Genomic DNA, 25,925 nt, shown 5'->3' with positions numbered 1-25,925 from the left:
AAAATGAACCATTTATATTCAGTGATATGTTTCATTAGTTTTTTAATGAATGACAATGAGTGAATTTTTCTGGAAGTTCCTTGATTTAGTGAGTTACACACGTATTCCGTAATTCATTTTCGAATTTGGAATTGGTACCTTCTTAGCACATTTGTCAACTTAAATGATGCAGTTTTTTTCGCATTTTTCTTCACAATTGTGTGCCTAAATATCCTAGGTATAAAGTGCTCTGTACTGAACTTGTTCGTGCTGTATCACGGAAGGATTGTCGTCTGAAGAGAAGTCACATCCAACTGAAATTCGAAACAAGATCTCAAAATGAATCAACTGCTTGTGATGATGTGATATTATTTTAATTTCGTTTATAATTTACATTTTAACAGTCTTCAATTCTTTAATTAACTGTGAAATGAATAGGTCCGGTTCGTTCGTTGGAAACGGAGGTACCTGAAGGCGTCGACCATCTGCATCACTAGCAGACGAGACCCAGCAGACGTTGCTCATCTGTGAATAAAAAGATGAATATAAAAGACCATTATTTTACGCATCCCAAAGAGGAATCTCAGGATATGTAAGTATTTGATAGTAAATGAACAAGAAAATTATGCTGTACACCGCCGTCTATAAAAAACTTATAAGAGAGCAAACGCTATGAGTATGTGAGGGCCCACTAGTAGAAAACGAACACTTGTTCCTCTGAGCGAGGCGTCTTCAGGCGTTCGTCTTCATCAGATGTTAAGTGATTCCTTTCCCTACTAGCCACAAGGGTTTAAAGGAAAGCAGAGACTTAGGTGCGGGTACCACAAAACAGTTAGACGAACTGCTAAATGTACAACTTGCGTAGCATTTTTTTTTTTTTGCACTTTCCTACTATTTTCCCTGCCCTCAAAATGGTTCAAATGGCTCTGAGCACTATGGGACTTAACATCTAAGGTCATCAGTCTCCTAGAACTTAGAACTACTTAAACCTAACTAACCTAAAACCATCACAAATATTCTTGCCCGAGGCAGGATTCGAACCTGCGACCGTAGCGGTCGCGAGCATTTGGCTGGCAAGGAGAGAAGATGAATGACAAAAGATTTCTGATCTCAGACCTTTCTTCCTGAGTACAAAGCCCTGAGCACTTGGGACACAGTTGATGATGATGCATCTGTAGACTTGGGGTGTTTATTTCACCCTCTACTTCATCTCATAAGACCACGAAAGAAACTAAAATGTTATCGCACTCTCTGTCCATTTATTACACTCGGCAGCAGTAAATTTATCAAAGGACGCTTGTCATGCAAACTGCCGAAACAGACACAATACTGAAGGTTTGCTCCGTGCCGTTATTCATTTTTCCGTAAACGGTCGCAGTGACTCTTTGCACGAAAGAGTTAAGGTAATCTTCAATAGAAAGTGAAAAGGTCAAAACTAGGAGACGTGACAAAATATCAGAAATGTGCTACAATGTTTAGACATGCCCGTGATCACATCGTGAATGAAATTTTCCGTTTTGTAGATGCATCAATGCAGACTGCGTAACGTATATATAATGAACGGTGCACCACTCGCAAATATGTCACATACCTTATGATCAGTGTTCGTAAAAAATATCCTAACCAACAAAGACCAGATACGTCCCGCCTTTTCAATGACAAAAGGTTACAGATCTGATATAAATTGCTGCTGTCAGTGAAAGCAGGCCAGTCTGAAGAAGCTCCCGAACAAACATTGTGAAGGGTACCACATGCAGTGGACGTTAGTGTCAGGTACCTCGCCAAAGGCTATTGCTCACAGTGGAATGTAAATTTGTGCGTCTTCAAAGGCCTAAAAACAATGCAGAAAGTCTTCTGTAGCTGACTGTAGTCGTGTAGTGTTAGATCCGACGAGTCGAGATTTTGCCTCTTTGCAAATGACGCGAGGCGACGAGTGAGCCGGCGGTGCAATGTGGCGTTTGATCCACCGTGTGCGGAGGACGCACTTCAGCCCGGTGGTGGTTCTGTGGTGTTCCAGGGGGTTTTTCGTATCTTGACTTAACCTCGCGTATTCAGGTGACCGCGCCACTGAACCAGGATATTCTAAAAATGAAAACATGGTCCATGAAGGCTGTATTCTTTTTATTATCTGTGCAGTTGGCCATTTTCAAGCGTCACATTTCATTTCACATTATAAATAGAATGTGAAATGAAGTGTGGAGCTTGAAATGTATGCTTGAAAATGACGCAAGGCCGCATTCCAATTAGAATGCGAAATGAAGTGTGAAGCTTAAAATATGGCCTTGAAAATGGCCCACAGTTGAAATTGGACAATTTTCGGACAATAAAAAGAAAAGAGCCTTCTCGGACGATGTTTTCATTCTCAAAACGCTTTGAAGCTATGGACTCCCACATAAACCAAACTTTGAACCATGTCCAACATGTCACTTCTACATGTTTATGACGAGTGTGCTGTGAATTCTCCCGTCTTCCAAGATGGCAATATAGCCGTATTATCGAAGCTGTTCGATTACGTTCCGGATTTAACTAAAATTCAGGCGCCCTGTCGCAACTTGAATGGCCCCTAAATCACACGATCTTAACATCGTAGAAAATATTCATCATTTGGTTTTGCTACTCTTACATTTGTCGTTTCTGCAGATAAAATTTCTACGTATGAAGTCTGTCTCTGGTACGGACAACTGCTTTTTATATAGACTCCAACATGTCTCAGCACCTCTGTGCCACCGACAGTGGGTTTTCTTTACTCAAATCTGTAAACTGAGCAAACGTTAAAGTGATAATTAATCTGCGAAAATTAGGCCTAAAGACATTGTTTGTTTGTTGTTGTCATAACCTCAATTTTACGCTATATGGTTATGCAGGACCCTCCGTTAATTTTCGAGAAGTGGTAGCCTGTCATCTGCAACTAATTGTGTTAATGTGAAATTGCTAGTTCACTTATCACATCATTTTTTATCCAGACGTACTTTTGTTATGCGAACATATTTCTCGTCTATATTTTCGATTACTCACACTTAGCTTTTGTAAATTTTTTCATCTTCGTTCCCATGAGCTGTTGAGAATCTCACAGAAACACTACACATATTTTGCAGAGCTTCGTTCGTAAATAACACTTTCCAACTTTCACAAAATATGTCAGTATTGCTGTTGTGTGCTCCTGTTCCAGTTGGAGATCGCTGTCCTCGGATGACTCATTCGCCAAATTTGAATTCTGTCCACTTTCTCCCTAACTCTCTGTTGGCCTGCCTCTGTAGCTACGTGGTAATCGCGACGGATTGCCGAGTGAAGCGGCCTGCGTTCGATTTCAGGTCGCGTTGTAGATTACACCCGCTCGGTGTCTGGGTACTGTGTTGTCCTTACGTTCCTAGTGTCGTTATTAACATACCACTGCTGAGCTGGCCGAATGGACATCTCCCGTAAGCCAATAAAAAAAGCTCTCTCTCTCTCTCTCTCTGCTGTTTATGTTCCTTTAATGTGTTAAGGGGGGTAGGACGTCAAACGGGCCGACTTGGCAGGAGAGGCACCACAGGACATTTTAATTTCCACTGTCTTTACTTTTACAAATAAATTCATAAAACTTTGTCAGCATGACCAGGAAGGATTTAGGATTCACACTCGTAGCGGCGGAAGTTCAAAACCATAACAAAATAATTTTTTTACATGTGACATTTCATCATTTTTTCACTTACTATTGGCTGCATTTGTTGCTATAGGTACAGTTTTCTTCATAAGTAAGAGAGACTGTTCGATGAATTTTGCACACCATACAAACCATACTTACAGGTGTCTGAAACTCTAGAATCTATTTAATTTATGAAAAAATGAATGAGCTGTTACGTTTTAAACTTTATGTTTAGAAAAAAAATCGAAGTTTGTAATTAATTATCTCAATTTTACCACAGTTTTTCATACACCTGTAAGTATGGTCTGTATGGTGTGCAAAATTCATCAAAGAATCTCTCTTACTTGTGAAGAAAAATGTACCTATAGCAACAAATGCAGCCAACAGTAAGTGAAAAAATGATGAAATTTCATATCTAAAAAAATTTTATTTTGCTATGTTTTTGCACTTCCACTGCTATGAATGTGAATCCTGAATCCTTCCTGGTCATGCTGACAAAGTTTTATGAATTTATTTGTAAAAGTATAGACAGTAGAAAATAAAATGTCCTGTGGTGCCTCTCCTGCTCCAAGTCGGCCCGTTTGACGTCCTACCCCGCTTAAATAGTGTGCCATCGCACAGTGCAGTGTACTCGCTTAAAGTATGTTTCCTTGTGCTGACGCCTTCGGTACGTTAAAATTTTCTTCTATTGTAAGTTTATGGTATAGACTATGGCTGGGTGTTAGCATCTTTAAATGCATTTCTATTTTAGCTGAACGGTGATTGTTGACTTTTCGGTAGTCAGCTCTGAGGAGCTCCGAAAGTTCATGCATATTTGCGCTGTATATAGGCTACTGACTGATAAGAGTTGCATGCTAAGGGATAGCCAAAACAAAAAGAGACAGACGGAAAAAAAGTAAATAAACTGTTTTATTATTTCAAAAGTAATCGCCATAGCTGTTAATTCATTTACCCCATCGTGAGACAAGACGGTCAATGTCTTCAGGAAAAATGTTTGCGGTTACCAACGGAACTGTGATTGTACTCAGCTCTATGGGAACTAATCATCAATGGTGGCTCCAGCTGTATACGTCATACCTGAAGAAACTCCCCCTCTCTTCCTCTCCTCATTATCAAGGGTGGGACCAGTGTTACATGGTATTAGCGTGAAGTCTCCTGGAGATGCCTATTTTTTTTCATTGTGTGGTTATAAATGAGTTTTGAGACAGCAAGAGTGGCAGTGATCACCTTGGACTGGTATGGTAGTTCAGACTCACCCAACTCGCATATTTGTACCATCAGTGCAGCACCTCCAGCAGTCAGTGGTGCGTCCGGTGGTGAGCGCCAGACCTGCCGCACGAGCAGCCGGCGCGGTGCGGGTAGTCACAGACCTGCAAAGCGGCGTTGAACTCGAGGCCGGCAGGGCAGCGCGCCGTCACCGGCACGCCGTGGTCGCACTGGCAGAAGAGGCTGCAGTCCGTCCGGTGCGGCAGCAGCTTCGCCACGCCGCGGGGGCACTCGCCGACCGCGTCACAAGGCTGCCTGGTGCTGACCTGTGTCGGGTCTGAGGTGCGGTGCCCTCTCTCAGTGGAATGACCGGCAGTGGGGTGCGCCCAGTCTCGGAAGTGGTGTTCGCTCACAACGGGTCGTTCAGTGGTGGGGTGTGCCCAGGCTCGGACACGGTGTTCGCTGACAGCGGAGTGACTAGAACTCAGGTGTGCCCAGTCTGGGACGTGGTGTTCATTGACAGTGGAATGATGAGAAGTGGGGTGTGCCCAGTCTGGGACGTGGTGTTCATTCGCAGTGGAATGACCAGCAGTGGGCGGCATCCAGTGAGAGGCTTCGTGCCCTCTCACAGTGGGATACTCAACGTTGGCCCGGAGCCAGTCTTGCACACGGTGCCCACTCTCAGTCGAATGGTGAGAAAGCGGTTCACACAGACTTAGAACTTCATTGAACTCTTCCCCGGGAGGACAGCTCTCCGTTACGGCGACCCCTCCGTCGCAGCGGCAGTACAAATGGGGATTGGTTCGATGTGGCAGGCGATCCAGCCCACTGGAACACGACCCCCTCGCGTCGCATGGCACACTACCGAGGGGCCAGTGAGTGCCTGCGCTGCAGCCCGCTCTGTGCTTCAAGTCGCACACTTTCAAGTGAGGGTTGAACTCCAACCCTTGAGGACACTTCTGTGTGATTGGGACGCCGTTGACACAGCGGCAGAAAAGGCTACAGTTTGTCAAATGTGGCAAGTGTGCGTCTTCTGGTTTAGTTATATAGTGAGGACATTCTCCCTTGGCATCGCAGCGAACTGGAGGGGCGACTGTAGTTGGGTCGGTACTGTCTGCTGGGCACTCGCGCGAACACCCAGCTTTTTCCGGCCAGTCGCATACAGATAGGGCTGCATTGAATTCTAAGCCTGGTGGGCACTTGGAAGTAATGGGAACGCCGTTAACACACGTACAAAAGAGGCTGCAGTTTCTCTTATGAGGGAGGAGCGTTAGTTTCTGCTCAGAGTTGTGTTTCGGACAGACTCCCTTGGCGTCACAGACGTTTGTCCGTTCAGGTTGTGCAGCAGTAGCACTCGTCGGTGCAAGAGAGTGGTCACCTCTGTGAGGCCAGTCACAAATTTGCAGTTTAGGATCAAACAGTTGCCCGTGTGGACATCTCTCTGTTACAGGGACTCCACGATCGCAGCGGCAAAACAGACTGCTGTTCCATCGATGTGGCAAAAGTTTGGGTTCTGAGATGTGGGGGTAAACAGGACATTGGCCAAAAGCATCACACAGCGTGGGAGGCGTGTGTTGTGTTAGTGCTGTGTTAGTGGGAGTGAATGCAGTCAGGACCTTGGCCTGGGACGGCCACACACACGCTTTCAGATTAGGGTGGAATACCATCCCATTGGGACAGCTGTCAGTATATGCAACTCCATTTTCGCACCTGCAGTACAGAGTACAATTTGTACGGTGTGGCAAGTACTCTATGTGTACTCCTGAATAGATTGGGTTACAGGTACCTACTGAATCACATCCACCTGCTGAATGGGGCTCAGTTGAAAAGACCCAAGGAATTTGAGTTGTCGGATGCTGCTTAGCAGAACATCCTGATTTCGTGGGCCAATCACAGACTTGCAGATGAGGATTGAACTCCAGCCCAGTGGGGCAACTTTGTGTAATAAGCCGGCCTCGTTCACAAACGCAAAACAAATTACAGTTTGTGCGGTGAGGTAGCAGTACAGTCTTTGGACTGTGAGTTTCAGCAGAACAAGGCCCAACAGCATCACAGGATAACATTGGCAAAACGTTTTTGTTTACTGGTGTGTGAGCCCACGCTGAACCAGTCTGTTTGCTCAGGCATCCAGCGCGGTGTGGATAGTCGCATACTTCCAAAACAGGATTGAACTCAAGACCTGCAGGGCACTCCATCTGTAAGGGGATCCCCTTATCACAAGCACAAAACAAGCTACAGTTCGTTTGGTGTGGCAGATGTCTAGCTGGAACATGATGATGCGATTTAGGGCACTCTCCAATTGCATCACAGATGAGACGTTTAGAAGGAGATTCTTTAGGCATCCATGAATTGTCACCCTGTTCCACAGAAATCGCAGAAAAGAGAGAATTAACACACTGCTTCGTCGCTGGGTCAAAGTATTTATCATGAGGGCACTCCCGTACCACAGGATGCTCATTGAGGCAATCACAGTACAAAGAACAGTTTTTTGGGTGGGGTAATAAAGTAGCAGCATAGTTGAAACGACAAACTGAATAACAACTATAGTCTGTGTTGGGACCTACTGTATTCCGTAATAGATCCCCAGGAGTTGACAGACTGTGCCCTTGTGTAACTGGCCACCTTTGCTCCGTAACTGGTCTTGTAGTTTCCCAGACAGGCAATGGGGACTTCGTCGATGAACGATGGGTAATGTGCACTGTAGGCTGTAGACTAGATACGGTATTTTGGTAGTCTGTAGTCGTACTAGATTCATGGTTCGGTGTGATATGTTCTGTCGTCTTCTTCCATGGCAAAGATAACTTTGTCATTATTGTTGAGTGGTGATTTACATGTGTTGAAGGTCGCATTCTTGATGTTAAGCTGTCGAACACTGTAGTTTCAATAGATCGCTCATACTCCGTAACAGGCTTAGGTGAATGCATAACTTGAGTTGTACGCCATGGGGTATTTGTTGTACTTCCATCAGCTGTGGCTTCACCAGATCTCTCTTGCTCTGAAGAAGGATCTGATGCTTTCAGCCCAGATGAAGTATATTTGCCTGTCACTACTGGCTGATCTGTTACACCTGTTGTTGGTCGTGGTCTGTATGTGCTACTTTCATTTGCTACACATTTCACAGATTCATGCTCTGTGGAAGGCTCTGTTGTCTTTGATGTTGATTTTGCTGTTTCTGCTGACGAGTGTGTATCGTCTGATTTTGACCACAAATCAGATGTGCTACCTTCATCAGCTGTAGTTTGAGCAGACCCCTCATTCTCTGCGGAAGGTTCTGTTGTTTTCTGCCAAGCTCCTTCGTATCCTGTGGAAGGGTCTGCAGTTTTCTGACATGCTGAAATTGATTTGATCGTTACCTTGGGCCAATGAGTTCCATCTGATGGCAACGATTTGGCTGTTGTACTTTTGTTTTCTGTAGTTCGCGCTGATTCTTCATTTCCTATGGTAGGCTCAGCTGTTTGCTGCCACACTGATGTTGATTTTGAGGTTACTTCTGTCAAATGGGTATTTTCTGCTGTCGGCCAAGGCCTAGGAGTTGTGCTATCATCAGCTGTAGGATCTGTCAATTCGTCATGTTCTGTGGTGGTCTTCGTTGTATGCTTCCACACTGGTGTTGAGTCTGATACGTCTGTAGGCGAATGGGTACCTTTTGAGGTTGACCATGGCCTATGTGTCTTACTTTCCTCAGTCGCTGTTTGTGTAGGTTCTTTGTGTACAGTAGAAGGCTCTGTTGTTTGCTGCCACACCGAAGTTGATGATGATGCTACTTCTGGCCAATGGGTACTATAGATTGTTGTCCATGGCTTAGTGCTTTCGTCAGATCCGTCTTGTCCTGTGGAAGCCTCTGTTGTTTGCTGCCACACCGATGTTGACGATGATGTTACTTCTGGCCAATGGGTACTATGGGTTGTTGGCCATGGCTTAGTCCTTTCGCCAGATCCGTCTTGTCCTGTGGAAGCCTCTGGTGTCTGCTGCCACACCGATGTTGACGATGATGTTACTTCTGGCCAATGGGCACTATGGGTTGTTGGCCATGGCTTAGTGCTTTCGTCAGATCCGTCTTGTCCTGTGGAAGCCTCTGTTGTTTGCTGCCACACCGATGTTGACGATGATGTTACTTCTGGCCAATGGGTACTATGGGTTGTTGGCCATGGCTTAGTCCTTTCGCCAGATCCGTCTTGTCCTGTGGAAGCCTCTGGTGTCTGCTGCCACACCGAAGTTGACGATGATGTTACTTCTGGCCAATGGGCACTATGGGTTGTTGGCCATGGCTTAGTGCTTTCGTCAGATCCGTCTTGTCCTGTGGAAGCCTCTGGTGTCTGCTGCCACACCGATGTTGACGATGATGTTACTTCTGGCCAATGGGTACTATGGGTTGTTGGCCATGGCTTAGTGCTTTCGTCAGATCCGTCTTGTCCTGTGGAAGCCTCTGGTGTCTGCTGCCACACCGATGTTGACGATGATGTTACTTCTGGCCAATGGGTACTATGGGTTGTTGCCCATGGCTTAGTGCTTTTGTCAGATCCATCTTGTCCTGTGGAAGCCTCTGGTGTTTGCTGCCACACCGATGTTGACAATGATGTTACTTCTGGCCAATGAGTACTATGGGTTGTTGGCCATGGCTTAGTGCTTTTGTCAGGTACAGTTTCAGCACAACCATCTTCTTCAGTGGAAGCCTCTGTTGTTTGCTGCCACACTGATGTTGCCACTGATGTCACTTCTGACCAGTGGGTACTGTGTGTTGATGTCCATGGCTTATTGCTTTCATCAGGAACAGTTTCTGCAGAGTCATCTTGTATTGTGGAAGATTCTGTTGTTTGCTGCCACACAGATGTTGATGCTGATGTTACTTCTGGCCAATGGGTACTGAATGTTGTTGGCCATGGCTTAGTGCTTTCGTCTGGTATAGTTTCTGTAGATCTGTCTTGTCCTGTAGGAGCCACTGTTGTGTGCTGTGACACTGATGTTGATCCTGTCATTACTGTTGACAAGTGGGTACCATATGTTGTTGACGATGCCCTGTATGTTGTACTTTCATCAGCTGTAGTTTCTGTAGATCCATCATGTTCTATGGGGGCTTCTGTAGAGTGCTGCCACACTGTTGATTCTGGCGTTACTGTTGGTGGATTGGTACCATCTGTTGTTGACATTGGCCTGCTTCTGTCAGATGTAGGCTCTGTTGATCCGTCAAGTTCTGTGGAAGCCTCTGTTGAGTGCTGCCACACCGATGTTGGTTCTGTCGTTACTGTTGACGTATGTTTACTGCCTGTTGTTGACCAAGGCCTGTGTGATGTGCTTTTATCAGTAACAGTTTCCTTAGATCCTTCATCTCCTGTGGTAGACTCTGCAGTTTCTTGCCATACTGTTGTTGATTTTGATGTTATTTCAGCCCAATGGGTAACGTCAGTTGCTGGCCAAGAGCTAGATCTGTTATCCTCAGAAGTAGTATCTGTAGATCCATCATGTCCTGTGGAAGCTTCTCTTGATGGTAGTGTCACTGATGTTGATTTTGTTTCTGGCCAATGGGTACTGTCTGTTGTTGTCATTGTCTTATGTGTTGTACTTTCGTCAGCTGTAGTTTCCGTCGATTTTTCATGTATAGTGGTAGCCTCTGGTGTTTCCTGTGTCGATGCTGATACTGATTTTGATGTGGACCATGGTTCATATGTAGTGCTTTTGTCGGTTGATGGTAGTGACACTGATGTCGATTTTGTTTCTGGCCAGTGGGTACTGTCTGTTGTTGTCATTGTCTTATGTGTTGTACTTGCGTCAGCTGCAGTTTCCGTAGATTTTTCATGTACAGTGGTAGCCCCCGGTGTTTGCTGTGTTGATACTGATACTGATTTTGATGTGGACCATGGTTCATATGAAGTGCTTTTGTCGGTTGTTGTTGAACTTGTTTCACCATATGTTGTCTTGCACCATGTTGGCGGCGATTCTGTTGTTGTTGTTCGTTGTGTAGTACCGCTAGATCCCACATGATCTGTAGATGAGGCGGTTGTTCTCCACCATGCAGATGATAATCCTGAGGTAGTTGTTGGCTGATGGGTGGTGTGTCTTGTTGACCAATTCACTGATGTTGTACTACTGGAACCTGTAGTACTTACAGGTTTACTGTGTTCTGTGGGAGTTACACTTGTTTTCCACCAGACAGATTGCGATTCCGGTATTATTGTTGGCCACCTACTGACATGTGCAACAGGCCACAGGGGTGGGTTACTTATATGATGTCCAGATACGATGTGCATTGGGTCTGGTGTGCGCCCATTAGCGCTAGTGGCGTGCAGTGTGAGGTGGTCGATGCACTCTTTAAATGTAAAGTTTTTGGTCGGTGTGACTGCGCTAGATGGCCATTGTTTTGCTAAATATCCAGTCAGTGGAGTTGGCCACTTTGGAATTGTTACCGCCGATTCAGCTCGACCCTTGCTGTGAGGACAGGCAACATTCCATGGCCAATCGCACGTCAGAGTGCGAGAGTTGAAGAGCAGGCCGTGAGGGCAGTGATACAGTACAGGTTCCCAGTAGTTGCATTTATAAAACACTGTACAATTGGCATGGTCTGGCAGTATTATAGTTCTTGAATTGGCAGTTCCTCTGGGGCATTCTCCCTTTGGCCAACACTGGGATGTGCTGACCAACATCAGCGCCAGAAGGACGTCCGTGATCTGAAATTCTGGAACAATAATATAATTTTTATTTTTATTTTTTATTGTGCTATTAATGCGAAGGTCATTCAATAATTAAAGAGACAAATTGGTCTTGAAAAAAGCGTTTATTTTTACAAAATAATACTTTTTCTACTTTTCAACATAATCCTCTTGACCATTTCTGCACTTGTTCCAACGGGCTATAAGCTTTTTTTATTCCGGCTGCAAAGAACTCTTTATCGTGATGCTTGAACCTATTTCCCACAAACTGTTTCACGTCCTCGTTGTCCTGGAACCTCTTCCCACTTAATGCCTCCTTCAGTGCACCAAACAAATGGAAATCACTAGGTACTAAATCAGGACTGTAACGTGGATGAGACAAAACTTATCCAGCCCGTTTTGTCGATGGTTTCACGGGTTAGTTGAGCAATATGAGGACGCACGTTGTCTTGCTGGAGAATCACACCTGAGATCCATGACGTCTCTCTCTCTTGGCTGGCTTCAGCTCGTTTAAAAGCAAATCCGAGTAGTATTGGCTGTTCGTTGTACGCTGCTCTTCGAGATAATAACAAAAAACTGGACCTTCAGCATCCCAAAACACCGTCAACAAGACTTTTCCTGCTGATGCTTGGGTTTTGAATTTTTTCTTGACAGGTGAGTTGATGTGCTTCCACTCCGTGTTTTGGCTCATAATAGTGAACCCAATTTTCATCACAAGCTAAAATTTTGTTGGGGTAGTGCTCACCTTCTGTTTCATAAAGTTCATTTAGCTCTGTGCACACTCTGAACCTTGCTTCCTTGTGTAACCGCGTCAATTCCTTTGGGACCCATCTTGCACATGTTTTGCGGTACTTCAGCTTGTTACAGATAATGTTATCAGCTGTACCAATACCAACTTGAACCTAATCAACTATCATTTCCACAGTCACACGGCGGTCGGCACGAATAATGTCATCAATTCGACTTTCAAGTGAGGGAGTTGAAACTGCAACTGGTCGACCAGAACGGTGTTCGTCAGTCACTGAGTCGCGATCATTTTTGAAATGCTCTACCCACTTGTAAAGATTTGCACGATTCATACAACCTTTACCATAAACTTTAGACATTCTACAGTATATATTCACTGGTTTCTCGTCTTCAGCAAGTAAAAAACGAATAACAGAACGTTGTTCAACTGATGAGGACGTTTCAAGGGGACTCACCATCTTGAAATTTATTTTTGAGTTCATAAACAAAACAATGTTGTTACATCAGCTGCTCAGGGCTCATCCCTGTGATGCCAACTTAAAGCCATGAAAGTACCAACCTTGCCCTACTAACAGTTTTTTCCCCAGACCAATTTGTCTCTTTAATTATTGAATGACGCTCGTATCAATCTAATGCTAATAGAATAGTGCTGCATCAGAATTTGTCATCGCCAGAAGGCTTGTAGAAAATTTTTGAAGGTATAAATTCGTCATTTCTGTCTCTCGGGAAATATTTGAATATCAACAAGTCGTGAGATATCGTCAGTGGCTAAATGCAGTTGTCAAAGTTTATATAGAAAAGATGACTTCCTTATTTCACATTGTAGTGTGACATCAAAAGAGTAAAACATTCGAGAAACTCATTTCAACAAAATTTAGGGACACTTTTGATCCTTTGTTTAAAGTTAAATATGCTAGTTTGCTTAGCTAGTAACAGTAACAAATGCTAAAATCCGCATAACAATGTTTTATATGTTTCTGAAAAGAGAGAAAAGCAGAAACTGGAATAGTTACTCGTTAGCTACGGAACTATTTTGCAGTGATTTTCATGGAGATGTAACTAGTGTCAACTTACAGTTATTAATTTGTATCAAGATAGCGGTAGCTGTCAGGCACATTCCACTAAGCGAAGAAAGATGTTACGAACAGAAGGATAGCTCTACTGGAACGTAGTTGATGTTAGGATCAGCCTGGTGTGCTATCTAACCGATTTATATACTTCCATCAAAACTCGCTCGTAAAAGAGAATTAGTATTTTTGGGAGCGTCCGTTTACGTTGAGTGTAGAAAATAGTGTTAACGAAGACCGCATGCTAGTTTCTTTCTGGAACTGAGTCTGCAAACAGCAGGGTCACTCAGTCCACTTTTGAAAGTTTCCTGGAGCACTCAGGACGTGCCGTCGGCGTAAGAGTTGCCAGTGACCACCAGAATGGGCGTTGTGCTAGGCGCCTTGATGGTGGACGTATCACAGTCAGGGCTCATGAACTCAGAGGAGTGGTAAGAGTCTCTAGTACATATCGCGTTCGCGGGGTGTAAACTATCTTCCTAGTTCAGCAATCGAAAGATAGACCGCCGGTTCGCAATCTGCAGCTCCACTCCGTACAGGCTAGGAAACCTGCGCTCACATTCCACTCTCACTCCTCACTGCTCGCAGTTGTTTCTTGTCCTGGACGCAGCCTTAAAGATCCTTGCTAAATATCATAACTTTTTCTAGGTTGAAAACTCAATGATCAATGCTAATGTACTCATTTTCCTTGATCACAGTGCAAAATACACTGCCTCACCAAGAGAAACAGTCAGAAAGGGAGGAGGGAACGTAATGAAAATTCTCGTGTTGAGAAGGCGTGTGATGTTATTTCAGTGATCACACAATCGAGTCAAATTTAAAAAAAGCTTGGCAATATGAGCCCACTTGTCATCTTGTGGAATCGAGTGTACTGCCGGTGGTCTGCATCTTCGCAACAAAATATTTCGACGTCGTAACTCGGGATCTTCATCAGGTGTTTACTGCGCAGGAAACATCTGATAAAGACGCCGAGTTACGACGTCGAAATATTTTGTTGGGAGTACATCCGATTCCACGACATGACACCGAATCGCCGAAAAAGTCTAAGAAATTCCATGAGCCAACTTATCAGTACGATGTTGCACCTCCTCTGGTCTGGATGCATGCACTGATTCCGTTGGGAAGGGTTGGAACCTCTCTTAAATCAATACGACACACCACTATTGTATGTTCTCGACTCCGGCACAAGGATGGAGTTGACGTCCAGTCTGGTCCCACACACTTTCTGTCGACGATAGACCAGGGGATCTTTCTGGCCACTGGCATACCTCAACACTAAGCAGACAGATCATAGACATGTGTCCTGTGCGGACAAGCATTCATCTACATCTACATCTACACGGAAACTCCGCAAATCACATTTGAGGGTTCATCTAACCACCTTCACAACACACGAACATCGAGCTCCTGCGCTTGAGAGACTAGAGGCCACGGCCGTCAGGATCAAGTTCAACGGAGCCAACATCGCGCTGGTATCGATGTACAACCCTCGCAAAAACATAGTAACACGCCGTATCAGCACAGTTCTCATAGCACCGTGGGCAATCGCCGCTGGAGATCTAAAGGCTAAACACCCCGACTGTAATTCACGAATACGTACCTCCAACGGGAAGAAACTGAACGAACATGCACTAGGCCGAAACTACATTTTACTTGGGCCGAACGTTCCCACGTACGTGCCAGCTAGGCCCGAGTCAGGTCAGACGTGTTAGACATAGCCCTCATCAAGAGCATCAAATACACGCTCAACCTTATGGTTGAAAACTATCTGGACTCAGACCACATGCCTGTAATACTACGCACGGAAGAAACACTTCGGGAGACAGAACCACGCAGAATACTGAACTACACGTACAAACGTGCCAATTGGACCCTGTTCAAGGAAACGCTTGATGGTCGTATTACGGACACTCGCGCAATTAACAACACGCAACAAATTGATGAGACGGTGGAGGCTCGTACTACTACAACACTCGACGACCCTGCTCCAGGAAGTCCTGGGCCGTACCTCAATGAGGAACCGCCTCAGGAGGTATTGGCAGCGTACCAGGCGCCCGTTGTATAAACTGGGTATAATACGGGAGAAAATACAAACAGTTCAAAACGAGCAATGGGCGCAGAAACTCTCAGGGCTAGGTACCACACATCCTGGCGTGTGGAAGCTAGCCCGATACTTCACCAGGGAGAAACATTGCATTCCCACTCTACGAGACCCAGACGCCCCAGCTTACTTCGTTAAGAAGAAGGAAGAGCTAGCTTGTGGCCACAACACTTGCAGCGTCTTTCATGCCGAATCTGGCTCCTTCAGATCCAGTATTCACACTTGAAACGGACCAGAATGTTACACGACTTGTAGCCCAGCCCACGCGCGTCGAAATCAGACGTACTAGTACAAACGAAATTACTTGGGCTATCAAGCATACCAATGCTAGGAAAGTCCCTGGGCCCGGTGGCAGTCAAAACCGTGTCCTCCAGGAGTTCACGGATAGAGCCGTAGAATACCTTGCACACATAACAAATGCCATCTTAAAACACCAACCCTTCCCTGACTTTTGGAAGGCAGCCAAGGTCCTGATGTCCAGGAAGCCAGGAAAAAACGACTCCTCCCACAAAATTACCGACCCATTAGTCTGCTGAGCTCGCTGAGGAATATTGTTGAGAAGGTAATACTAAAACACATCACTAGGCACTGCATCGACAATGACACTCTAAGACCGGTGCAGTTCGGCTTTAGGAATCACCACTCAACAACACAACTACTCCGCGTAGTCGAACGAATCACATACGCCTACAACACAAAGAAAGCACAGGAGCCGTGTTCCTGAACATGGCAAAAGTTTTGGACCGTCTCTGGCACAACGGCCTTATACGTAAACTAAGCGATGCTGCTTTCCCAGACGAAATCGTACGTCTCCTACACTCATATCTCGCGAACAGACGTTTTAACACTGACGTGCGAGGTAAACAATCGACACAACGCAGTATCCAAGCTGGAGTACCCCATGGAAGAAACCTGGGGCCCACCTTGTTCAACCTCTACGTTAATGACTTTCCAGAAACACAAAAGACGACGTTAGCCATCTACACGGATTACACAGCTATCTTTGCGCAAGACTGGAAACCGTCGAACATAAATTCACGAATACAGACGGCACTCAGAACTGCCGAGCCTTGTTTGGAACGATGGCATATTAAAGTAAACCGACAAGAGCGAAGCAGTTCTGTTCACACGCAGACCGAAACTACTGCGCAAAAATCAACACTGTAGACAGGTAACACTACATACACGCCCAATACGTTTCCGAGAGAAAGTCAGATATCTGGATCGGAAACTTACATGGGGGTACCACAGTGAAAACGTTGCCAACAGAGCGCAAGCGAGGCTCGAACAACTGGCTGGTTCAAATGGCTATGAGCACTATGGGACTTAACATCTGAGGTCATCAGTCCCCTTGAACTTAGAACTACTTAAACCTAACTAACCTAAGGACATCACACACATCCTTGCCCGAGACAGGATTCGAACCTGCGACCGTAGGAGTCTCGCGGTTCCGGACTGTAGCGCCTAGAACAGCACGGCCACCGCGGCCGGCTGCTCGAACAACTCTACCCAATGCTCAACAATGGAAGTACACTGAATAGGAGGGTGTCGAGGTCCATATTCTTGACACTGATTATACCCTTGATGACGTACGCAGCACGCGTCTGGGGATACGCAACTCCTACACGCCTGCGCCGCCTACATATCATACATAACAAAGTGCTATGAATCATCAGCAACGCTTGAATCTACACACGCACATTGAATCTACACAATGAAAACTGCCTTGAAACCCCAAGGAACTGTTAAAAAAAAACACGCTACACCAATATACAGGAACTCTAGACACTCGAACAATCCTTTCATCCTTACTCTGGGGAGCCATGATCACAACCATAGGTGGAAGCGTAAGTGGCCAAAAACTCTATGGCAAGCTAACATACACCCACAAGCGACAACAACGGCAAGCCCCTGCACATCAGCAACATTGACTTGATATGCCAGCCGCTATTAAAGCTGACCAACAGGCTACACAAAGGAATCCGACAAGATCGCACATTAACGCACAAACAAAACGCTAACACTACCCTATACTGTGAATCCCATATATGACCTATCGGACACAAAACGACGAGGAACCTAACTGCTACAGGTTTGCTGACGCTGACCGAGAAACCAACATCGGCACCCAGTAGCAACCGCCGAGTAACATCACCGCACAATGTCAAAGGTATCGACATGCATGATACCCACTACCAACAAAGCCTACCCCCGCATGACCTGTCGCAGGCAGCAAAAGAACCGCTACTGCTCTTACAACCCGACCCAACTATCGCACAGGTTTTTTTCCCTTGGCTCTTGCCTTGGCGCCTTTTTCCCCTCTGCCCTTCAAACCGCTATCCTTTGTACAACTTTCGATTCAATCTGTCTCCAGATTAGCGTATATTAATGGTTAACCTTAACCAGACGTACGCAAACATCGCAGTACCCACATGCAGCGAGACCTCTGTTTAGTGAAAACTAAACCTTATGCAGAGATGGCAGTAGACCTTTTGTGTTGGCCATCATGCCGGTGTGGGCGTGGAGGGTCTCCAGTATAGCGCGCGGAAAAAACGATCGCCTATATCTTTCCGTGTGAGCTCTGATTTCCCTTATTTTTTTATAGCGATCGTTTCTCCCTATGTAGGTCGGCGTCAACAAAATATTTTCGCATTCGTAGGAGAAAATTAGTGACTGAAATTCCGTGAGAAGATCCCGCCGCAAAGAAAAACGCCTTTCTTTTAATGATGTCCACTCCAAATCCTGTATCATTTCAGTGACACTCTCTCCCATATTTCGCGATAATACAAAACGTGCTGCCTTTCTTTGAACTTTTTCGATGTAATGTAATTAGTCAGTCCTATCTGGTAAGGATTCCACACCGCGCAGCAGTATTCTAAAAGAGGACGGACAAGCGTAGTGTTGGCAGTCTCCTTAGCAGGTCTGTTACATTTTCTAAGCGTCCTGCCAATAAAACGCAGCCTATGGTTAGCCTTCCCCACAACATTTTCTATGTGTTCTTTCCAATTTAAGTTGCTCGTAATTGTAATACCTAGGTATTTAGTTGAATTTACGTCTTTTAGATTAGACTGATATATCGTGTAACCGAAGTTTAACGCGTTCCTGTTAGCACTCATGTAGATGACCTCACACTTGTCGTTATTTAGGGTCAACTGCCACTGTTCGCACCATTCAGATATTTTTTCCAAATCGTTTTGCAGTTTGTTTCGATCTTCTGATGACTTTATTAGTCCATAAACGACAGCATCATCTGCAAACAATCGAAGGCGGCTGCTCAGATTGTCTCCCAAATCGTTTATATAGATACGGAACAGCAAAGGGCCTATAACACTATCTTGGGGAACGCCAGAAATCACTTCTGTTTTACTCGATGACTTTCCGTCAGTTACTACGAACTGTGACCTTTTTGACAAGAAATCACGATTCCAGTCACATAACGAAGACGGTATTCCACAAGCACGTAGTTTCACTACAAGCCAATTGTATGGTACAGTATCAAAAGCTTTCCGGAAATGCAGAAATACGTCCTTTTGAATAATACCATCACGATACTGTCGTATAAGAGGAAACACGTGACGATATGCCATGGCCGTGACGTATCACTGTGCCGCCGGTGAGCCCTCGGTCACTGCCAGCTGTGACGTGAAGTCATACTCGATGGCTCCCCAAACCGTGACGCCAGGAGTATCACCGCTATACCTCCCCAAAACAATGGAAGTGTGGGACGTGTCCCATGATCAACACCATGCTTTCCGACGATGGGCATTCGTGGTACTGGAGAACCGCGATTCATCGCTGAACACAATGCGACACATTCGTCCTGGTATGCCACCACTCTAGACGCAGACGTTTGTCTTCTGTTGCTAACGGCAGCCATCGCATGGGGCAGCAGTTCCCTAGTCCGGCTGCTAGTTTCAGACAAATGGTGCGGGACGCGCAGAATGTTGAATGGTGTCCATTACTTGTTCTCGTACGGCAGGCGCCGATGCGAAGGTCTTACGATGTGCATAATATGGCGACCCTCCCTTATGGTGGCCATACAAGGTCGACTGGAACCTTAACGACGAGCATACCTTCCCTACCGTTCGCATGCAGTCCAACAGCAGGCAACTGTCAGACTGAATGCCCTCAAAATCTAGACACTGCACGATTTTACCAGCAAACGAAATAGTGACCCAGAATGAGGCCCTTGTCAAACTCTTCCAGGTACTGACAACGCTGTCTCGTACGAGTACGCGGCATCTGTGTGTGCTTCACAGTGGTCACCCGACATCTGACGCTGCTCATGAACCTTACGTGTTCTAACATGCCTCATACCAACAGTACTGCACTCTAGCGACTGTTTTACCTACCACTGATGATTGTGACTCATTTACAAACCCGCCGATGATATGTGTATACAAAGTTGCATTGACATCCGACTATATCCTTTGGGTGCTTCACTTAATTTTTAGGGCAATGTATTTATTTGACAATTGAGCTTCAGTGAATGTAAATATTTGATGCGCAATTTATTTCAATCATCGGGCCAAAATTTCGTTCATCTAGAAATTGTGATTGTGGTTTTGATATTCCTGTTCATCCACATCCCAATGATTAAACTAGATTAATCGTTATGAGAATTCAATGTTTCGTTTACGTTCATAATTAGAATCTGTTTCTTTGGGATATATTTGATAGAGGAATCGGTGGCCAGGGCTGCTGCACCCCTACAATATGTCCAGGCGAAACACTTGATAGTTCTCTAACATAGTATCGCTGAAGAGCCCGTCAGCTTAGTACAACAGCAACTTGGAAGAGGTTCATCGCATATAACAACTTGCATAAAGCACTGATCATTCGATATTGAGAGCGGACGCTATAAAAAATTATCCTTCCTCCACTTCCTTGTATACATTAAAAGAAGTCAGCGCTTGCACTAGTGAAACTATAGTACAGTGTACGCCCGAACGTTCTAACATCAGGCTTACTAACATGTCTTACCATATTCATGGAAGGGTTACGGAATAAATTACTGCTTGAACACTTCATATGCAAAGCTCTACATATTTGCAATAAAAATACTATGTTTACGACAGTCCGCTCTTCAAAATTATTCCAGAAGCTAGAAGCCAGAAAATATAAATCCTAGAAGAGACTTCCTCATGCTGCAGTATAAGTGGCGTTTATATCACTTGAACTTCATTCTTGTACTATAAGATGTTATTAAATAAAGTAAGTCAAATCCAGCGGTACGCCTCTGAACTGCTTCGATGTTTTCCTTTAATCCGACCTGGTTGGATCCCAAACACTCGGGCAGTACCCAAGAACGGCTGACATAAATGTTGTATTACACGAGCTCATTTATAGATGAGTTACATTTTCTTAACATTCTCCCAATAAACCGAAGTTGACTATTCGCCTTCGCTACTGCCGATCTGTCTTACTCGGTCCACTTCATACGGTCTTGCAACATAACGTCGACATATTTAACCGTCGTAACTGCGTCAAACAGCACAGCAGGAACACTCTATTGACACATTACATGATTGCTGTCCTACTCATTAGCATTAACTTACGTTTAGAGGAAGCTGCCATTCATTGCATCAAATAGAAATTGTGTCTAAATCATCCTGTATCCTTCTACAGCGACTTAATGATGACACATCCCTTACACTGCAGCGTCATCGTGATTTATGTGTACATGGTGATCAGAAACAGTGTGAAACGCTTGTATGGGAGTTTCAGGGTAGGTTGTGCTCAGAAATAATTGTTAAGAAAAAAATTCGATACGTTGCATTAAGCATTGAAGTTAGCCAATCAAGTCGCCCGCGCGGAGGGAAGCACTTGCACGCGCTAACCTGCTTTAATGCACAAAAATCTGTGGGTCCGTGAGTTATCAGCAGCTCAAATCCTCGTCCACAGTTAAGCTGTGCCTTTTTCGGAACTGATACATTTAAGTTAAAAAACCAAACGAAGAAAACGTTTGGCGACGCTGTCTCTGCCAAGCTGCTTGTTTTTGCGCTCGCAGCGACCTAATTGGCTAAACTTCAATGCTAGTTGAATCAGAAACGACTCAATCTATCGAATTTTGTTCTTAACAGTTATTTCTCAGCACCGCCTACCCTGGAACACCCTTACAAGTTTTTCAGACTTTGTTTTGACCACATTATATAGAAAGTCTCATATTTCCCTAGCGCACTCCTGACGGTACCCTCTCCGTCCAGGACAACTTACTGGGTTCTGTTACCTAAAAAGTTTTCGAGACACTCCCGTATCTGAGAACATATTGGAGAAGGCCTATCATTACGGAATCAAAGGGCCTATAGGTACCGACTAAAATCATATCTTGAAGACAGGAAACAAAAGGTAGTTCTAAATGGCTGCAACAAAGGATCTTCTAATCTAGTGGATTCTGAATGGGGCAAAATTCAACATGGAGCTCCCCAGGGTTCTGTCCTTGGACCCTTGCTGTTTCTAATATATGTTAAAGATTTACCCCTGTCCATTAGTAAAAATTGTAAATTCACAATGTTCGCTCATGATAGTAGTAGATGGTAAGTCTACTGCTGGTCTGGAGACTGATGTTAATGATGTACTCAGAGAAGCTACAGCTTGGTTTTCAATTAATTCTCTTTCAGTTTATATTTAAAAAACTAATTTTATACAGTTCCACACAAAAAATAAAACTCTAGAAAATATAGTAATTGCTCGTGACTAGACAGGTGCACTCCACTAAATTCCTGGGGGTTCACATTGACAGTGGGCTCAACTGGGAACAGCATGTGTCCCTTACTCTAAAAAGGCTTTCATCAGCAACTTTTGCTCTAAGAATCATTACTCATTTTGGGGACATCAACATTTTAAAATCAGCTTAATGTGGATACTTTCACTCATTAATGACCTGCGGAATAATATTCTGGGGTAGTTCACCAGCCTCAAAAAAAAAATCTTAACTGCTCAGAAGAGGGCAGTTACAATCATGTGTGGGGTTCCTCCACGAACCTCATGTAGAAATTTTTTTACACAATTAGGTATATGATCACAACATGGCAGTACATATACTCTATGATGAATGTAGTTAATAAAGACTATGCTCAGTATGAAACAAACTGTTCATACCATAACTACAATACTAGAGGTAAAGATGATCTACATGTCGAAATAAAAAAGTTATCACTTGTACAGAAGGGAGTAAAGTATGCTGCTATAAATTTTAATGCATTGCCTAATTATACTAAATTTACAAGAGAAAATGAAACGCTGTTCAAAGGCACGTTAAAAAAATACCTGCTTGGCCATCCACTGTACTCCTTAGATGAATTCTTTTCCAGAAGTAATGCACTCCCTTAATAATAGATGTATTTAGTCTCTTAGTTATTAGATGGACGATACAGTATTATGTTAATGTTATAGTGTTAATGTTATAGTTAGAATGTTATAGTGTGAATTGCTATACTAGTTAAATGACAGCTTGTAAATGAGAAAAAGTGATACTTATTAATATCTATATAATTGTATTATATTACTATTCTGTAGCATTAATTGTATTTGTACAATTTTATTGACACGTTCTACATCCAGGCGAATCACTCGCATGTACGAAAAAATGTTCAAATGTGTGTGAAAACTTATGGGACTTAACTGCTAAGGTCATCAGTCCCTAAGCTTACGCACTACGTAACCTAAGTTATTCTAAGGACAAACACACACACCCATGCCCGAGGGAGGACTCGAACCTCCGCCGGTACCAACTGCACAGTCCATGACTGCAGCACCTAAGACCGCTCGGCTAATCCCATGTGGCACTCGCATGTACGGATCCATGGAATACGCATACCAAATAAATAAAAAAAATAAAAAAATAAAGTATATGCTGACCTTCCATAACAATACGCAATAGGGTAATGTATCAAACGCTATCCGGAAATTTAGTGGTATGAAATCTGCCTGTTGCCCATCACCCACGCAAAAGCATAAGCTGAGATTCGCACGAGCGATGCTTTTTAAATCTGTGCTGATTTGTAACTCTGTTCATTGACCTAAAAGGGACTGTGTCAAAAGGTAACTTTTGTTATTAAAAGTATCACAGTCTCCCATTGGCGGGCCGAAAAATAATCCCTTGCCGTCGTACTTACACGAAAGAAGTGAAAAGAGCGCCATCTGATGATGAATGAACAGCCCGAAAGCAGCAATGATATTTTTCACAAAATCGAGGGAGGTGGCGCAGTGGTTAGCACACTGGTCTCGTATTCGGCAGGACGACACTTCAAACCCGCGTCCGGCCATCCTGATTTAGGTTTTCCGTGATTTCCCAAAATCGCTTTAGGCAAATGCCGGAATGATTCCTTCGGAAGGGCACGACCGACTTCCTTCCCCATTCTTCCCTAATCCAATGCGACCGATGACCTCTCTGTTTGGTCCTCCCCCCCGAATCAACCAACAAGTCAACAACATTTTTTTCACAATCTACCTTAAAAGTGAGTACATTTACTAGATTTACTCATACAAGTTAGGCGCCATAGTGGCAGCCGCGGGTACTCACGAGCCATGCCGTGTTCTCGCAGCTCAGCGGTCGCGGTGGCGCAGACACCGTGGACACAGCGGCCGGGGCGCGGCCGCGTCTTATAGCGGGCCTATCTGTGCCGCGGGGGGTGGCCGGCACGGACTTATCACCCCCCAGATGCCCATCGCTCCGGGAAGGCAGCGGAAGCGGCGCTTATCTGCGCGTGCGGAACACGTCGCCGCTCCGGGCCCAGATAGCGGGCGCGCACCTCTCTCTGGGCGACGATACACACGTCGAGGCGGTGATTACTGTTGTTGTGCGTAGGGAGAGACTCTATCTAATTCCGATTACCACTACGGCTAAACAACTTCAGCAGCATACGTCTCCTACCTCCCACGAAAGACATTTTCCGGAGCAGAACAATTAGTAAAGCCCTGCAGTGCTGTTAATTTTCTGGAGTATTTGTGTATACAGGGTGATTCAAAAAGAAGGGACAGGTTTCAGTTGTTTATTACAGACAAACTATAAAAGACAGAAGCACATTGCACATGTCACCGGATAGCGGAGGGTTCGAAGTTTCGACACAGCTGCGCTGCTGTTTGTTTGTAGCAATATGGCGACTGCATCATCATTACGTGTGTTGGAATCAGCGCGAATTCAATCCTTTCTTCAAGTGCAACGGGCATTTCGCCGTCAGTTCAGCAAGGAGCTGCCTCTGCACCAACAGATTTATTACTGGCACCCAAAATTCTTGAAAATTTGTTGAATATGCAAAGGAAGAGGTCTGGTCGCTTACACACGTCTGATGAAAATGTCGAGCGTATCCGAGACGCGTTCACACGGAGCCCTCGGAAATCGACAAGACAGGCAGACAAGAAACTTCCTCAAAGAACGATGCTGCGTGTTCTGAAGCGACGCCTGCATATGAAGCCTTACAAGTTGCAGTTACTGCAACAATTGCGTTCCGTCGAACATAATAGAAGGTATGATTTTTGCATTTCAGTTCTCCTGAATATGGCACTGGACACTTTCCCCAACACCTTTAGGACGAATCGACGATTCTTCTCCTGCCATAGGTAGAGGTGATAGAGGTGGACCAATTCCGTAGCCTCCACGCTCTCTGGACCTAAACCAACTAGACTTTTATTTGTGGGGGCATTTGAAAGCTCTTATGTACAGAACTCCGATACAAGATGTGCACAGTCTTCGAGTCCGAATTGTGGAAGGCTGTGAAACAATATGCAATTCTCCTGGGATACATCAGGAATTCAAAGGTACGGCGGGTTGACGTATGTGTCGTTGCTAACGGAGGGCTTTTGTAACATTTCATTTAGGTATGTGTTTCGTATTTTGCTGATATGTACTTCTCCTGTGTGTTTCCCATGATTAATAGGACTATAAAGGGGCGTAGAAAATGAACTCTAACTTCGAAGTAGAGCGTTTCCGGACCCATGTCCACATAACATATTTTCTGCCTATACGTGTGAGGAATGTTTCATCATCCTCCTCATCTGATTCCCTGTAATCCTCTACAGCAGGTACCAAGAACGCAACAGCTTCCGACGGTAAAGTTTTCACTCTTCTTGGAGATATAATACTAAAATAAAATTTAATTTAACAGAATCAAATTTATGAAGAGAAAGCTTTGGATGTGAAATAATATAACTATTTTATAGAGAGTACTTTTTAGTTTTAATATTGTTAAAATACATTTTATGATTATATTTTCGTTTTTTAATAGCATATTAGTAGTGTCATATAAATAACAGTTGTATGATTATGTATGCATATATGTTTTATTCGTATTTTAGGCTAAAATTACCAACTGTATTTTCTCAGTGTAAATAACGGCAGGCCGGCCGGTGTGGCCGAGCGGTTCTAGGCGCTACAGTCTGGAATCGCGCGACCGCTACAGTCGCAGGTTCAAATCCTGCCTCGGACATGGATGTGTGTGATGTCCTTAGGTAAGTTAGGTTTAAGTAGTTCTAAGTTCTAGGATACTGATGACCACAGATGTTAAGTCCCATAGTGCTCAGAGACAAAAATAACGGCAGTTTGCAACTGACGTTTAAAA

At 44.5% G+C, this 25,925-nt stretch overlaps 1 protein-coding gene across 1 annotated transcript; it reads right to left on the bottom strand.

Moving 5' to 3' along the window:
- Window positions 1–4,902: 4,902 nt before the first annotated feature.
- LOC126176403 (mucin-5AC-like) lies at window positions 4,903–23,897 on the bottom strand. Its single transcript, XM_049923561.1, has 5 exons — window positions 23,891–23,897; window positions 7,642–11,480; window positions 6,911–7,005; window positions 6,601–6,745; window positions 4,903–6,009 (listed from the first exon to the last, which is right to left on the bottom strand). The coding sequence occupies exons 1-5, from the start codon at window positions 23,895–23,897 to the stop codon at window positions 4,903–4,905; spliced, it is 5,193 nt and encodes a 1,730-aa protein (XP_049779518.1).
- Between the last annotated feature and the right edge of the window lie 2,028 nt (window positions 23,898–25,925).

This window comes from Schistocerca cancellata, chromosome 3 (assembly GCF_023864275.1).
Source record: "Schistocerca cancellata isolate TAMUIC-IGC-003103 chromosome 3, iqSchCanc2.1, whole genome shotgun sequence".
In the NCBI taxonomy this organism is placed as follows: domain Eukaryota; kingdom Metazoa; phylum Arthropoda; class Insecta; order Orthoptera; family Acrididae; genus Schistocerca; species Schistocerca cancellata.
Note: the sequence above shows the minus strand (reverse complement) of the source record. Positions and strands in the feature narration are given on the sequence as shown.

Excerpts from the sequence above, each read along its gene's own strand:
- LOC126176403 (XM_049923561.1), bottom strand. Across the intron at positions 7,006-7,641 it reads GAATGCGACCTTCAACACAT|ATGGAGTGCCCTGCAGGTCT; the intron begins GTAAATCACCAC and ends ATCCCCTTACAG. Across the intron at positions 6,010-6,600 it reads CAGCAGGTGGATGTGATTCA|TGCCCACCAGGCTTAGAATT; the intron begins GTAGGTACCTGT and ends ATTACTTCCAAG.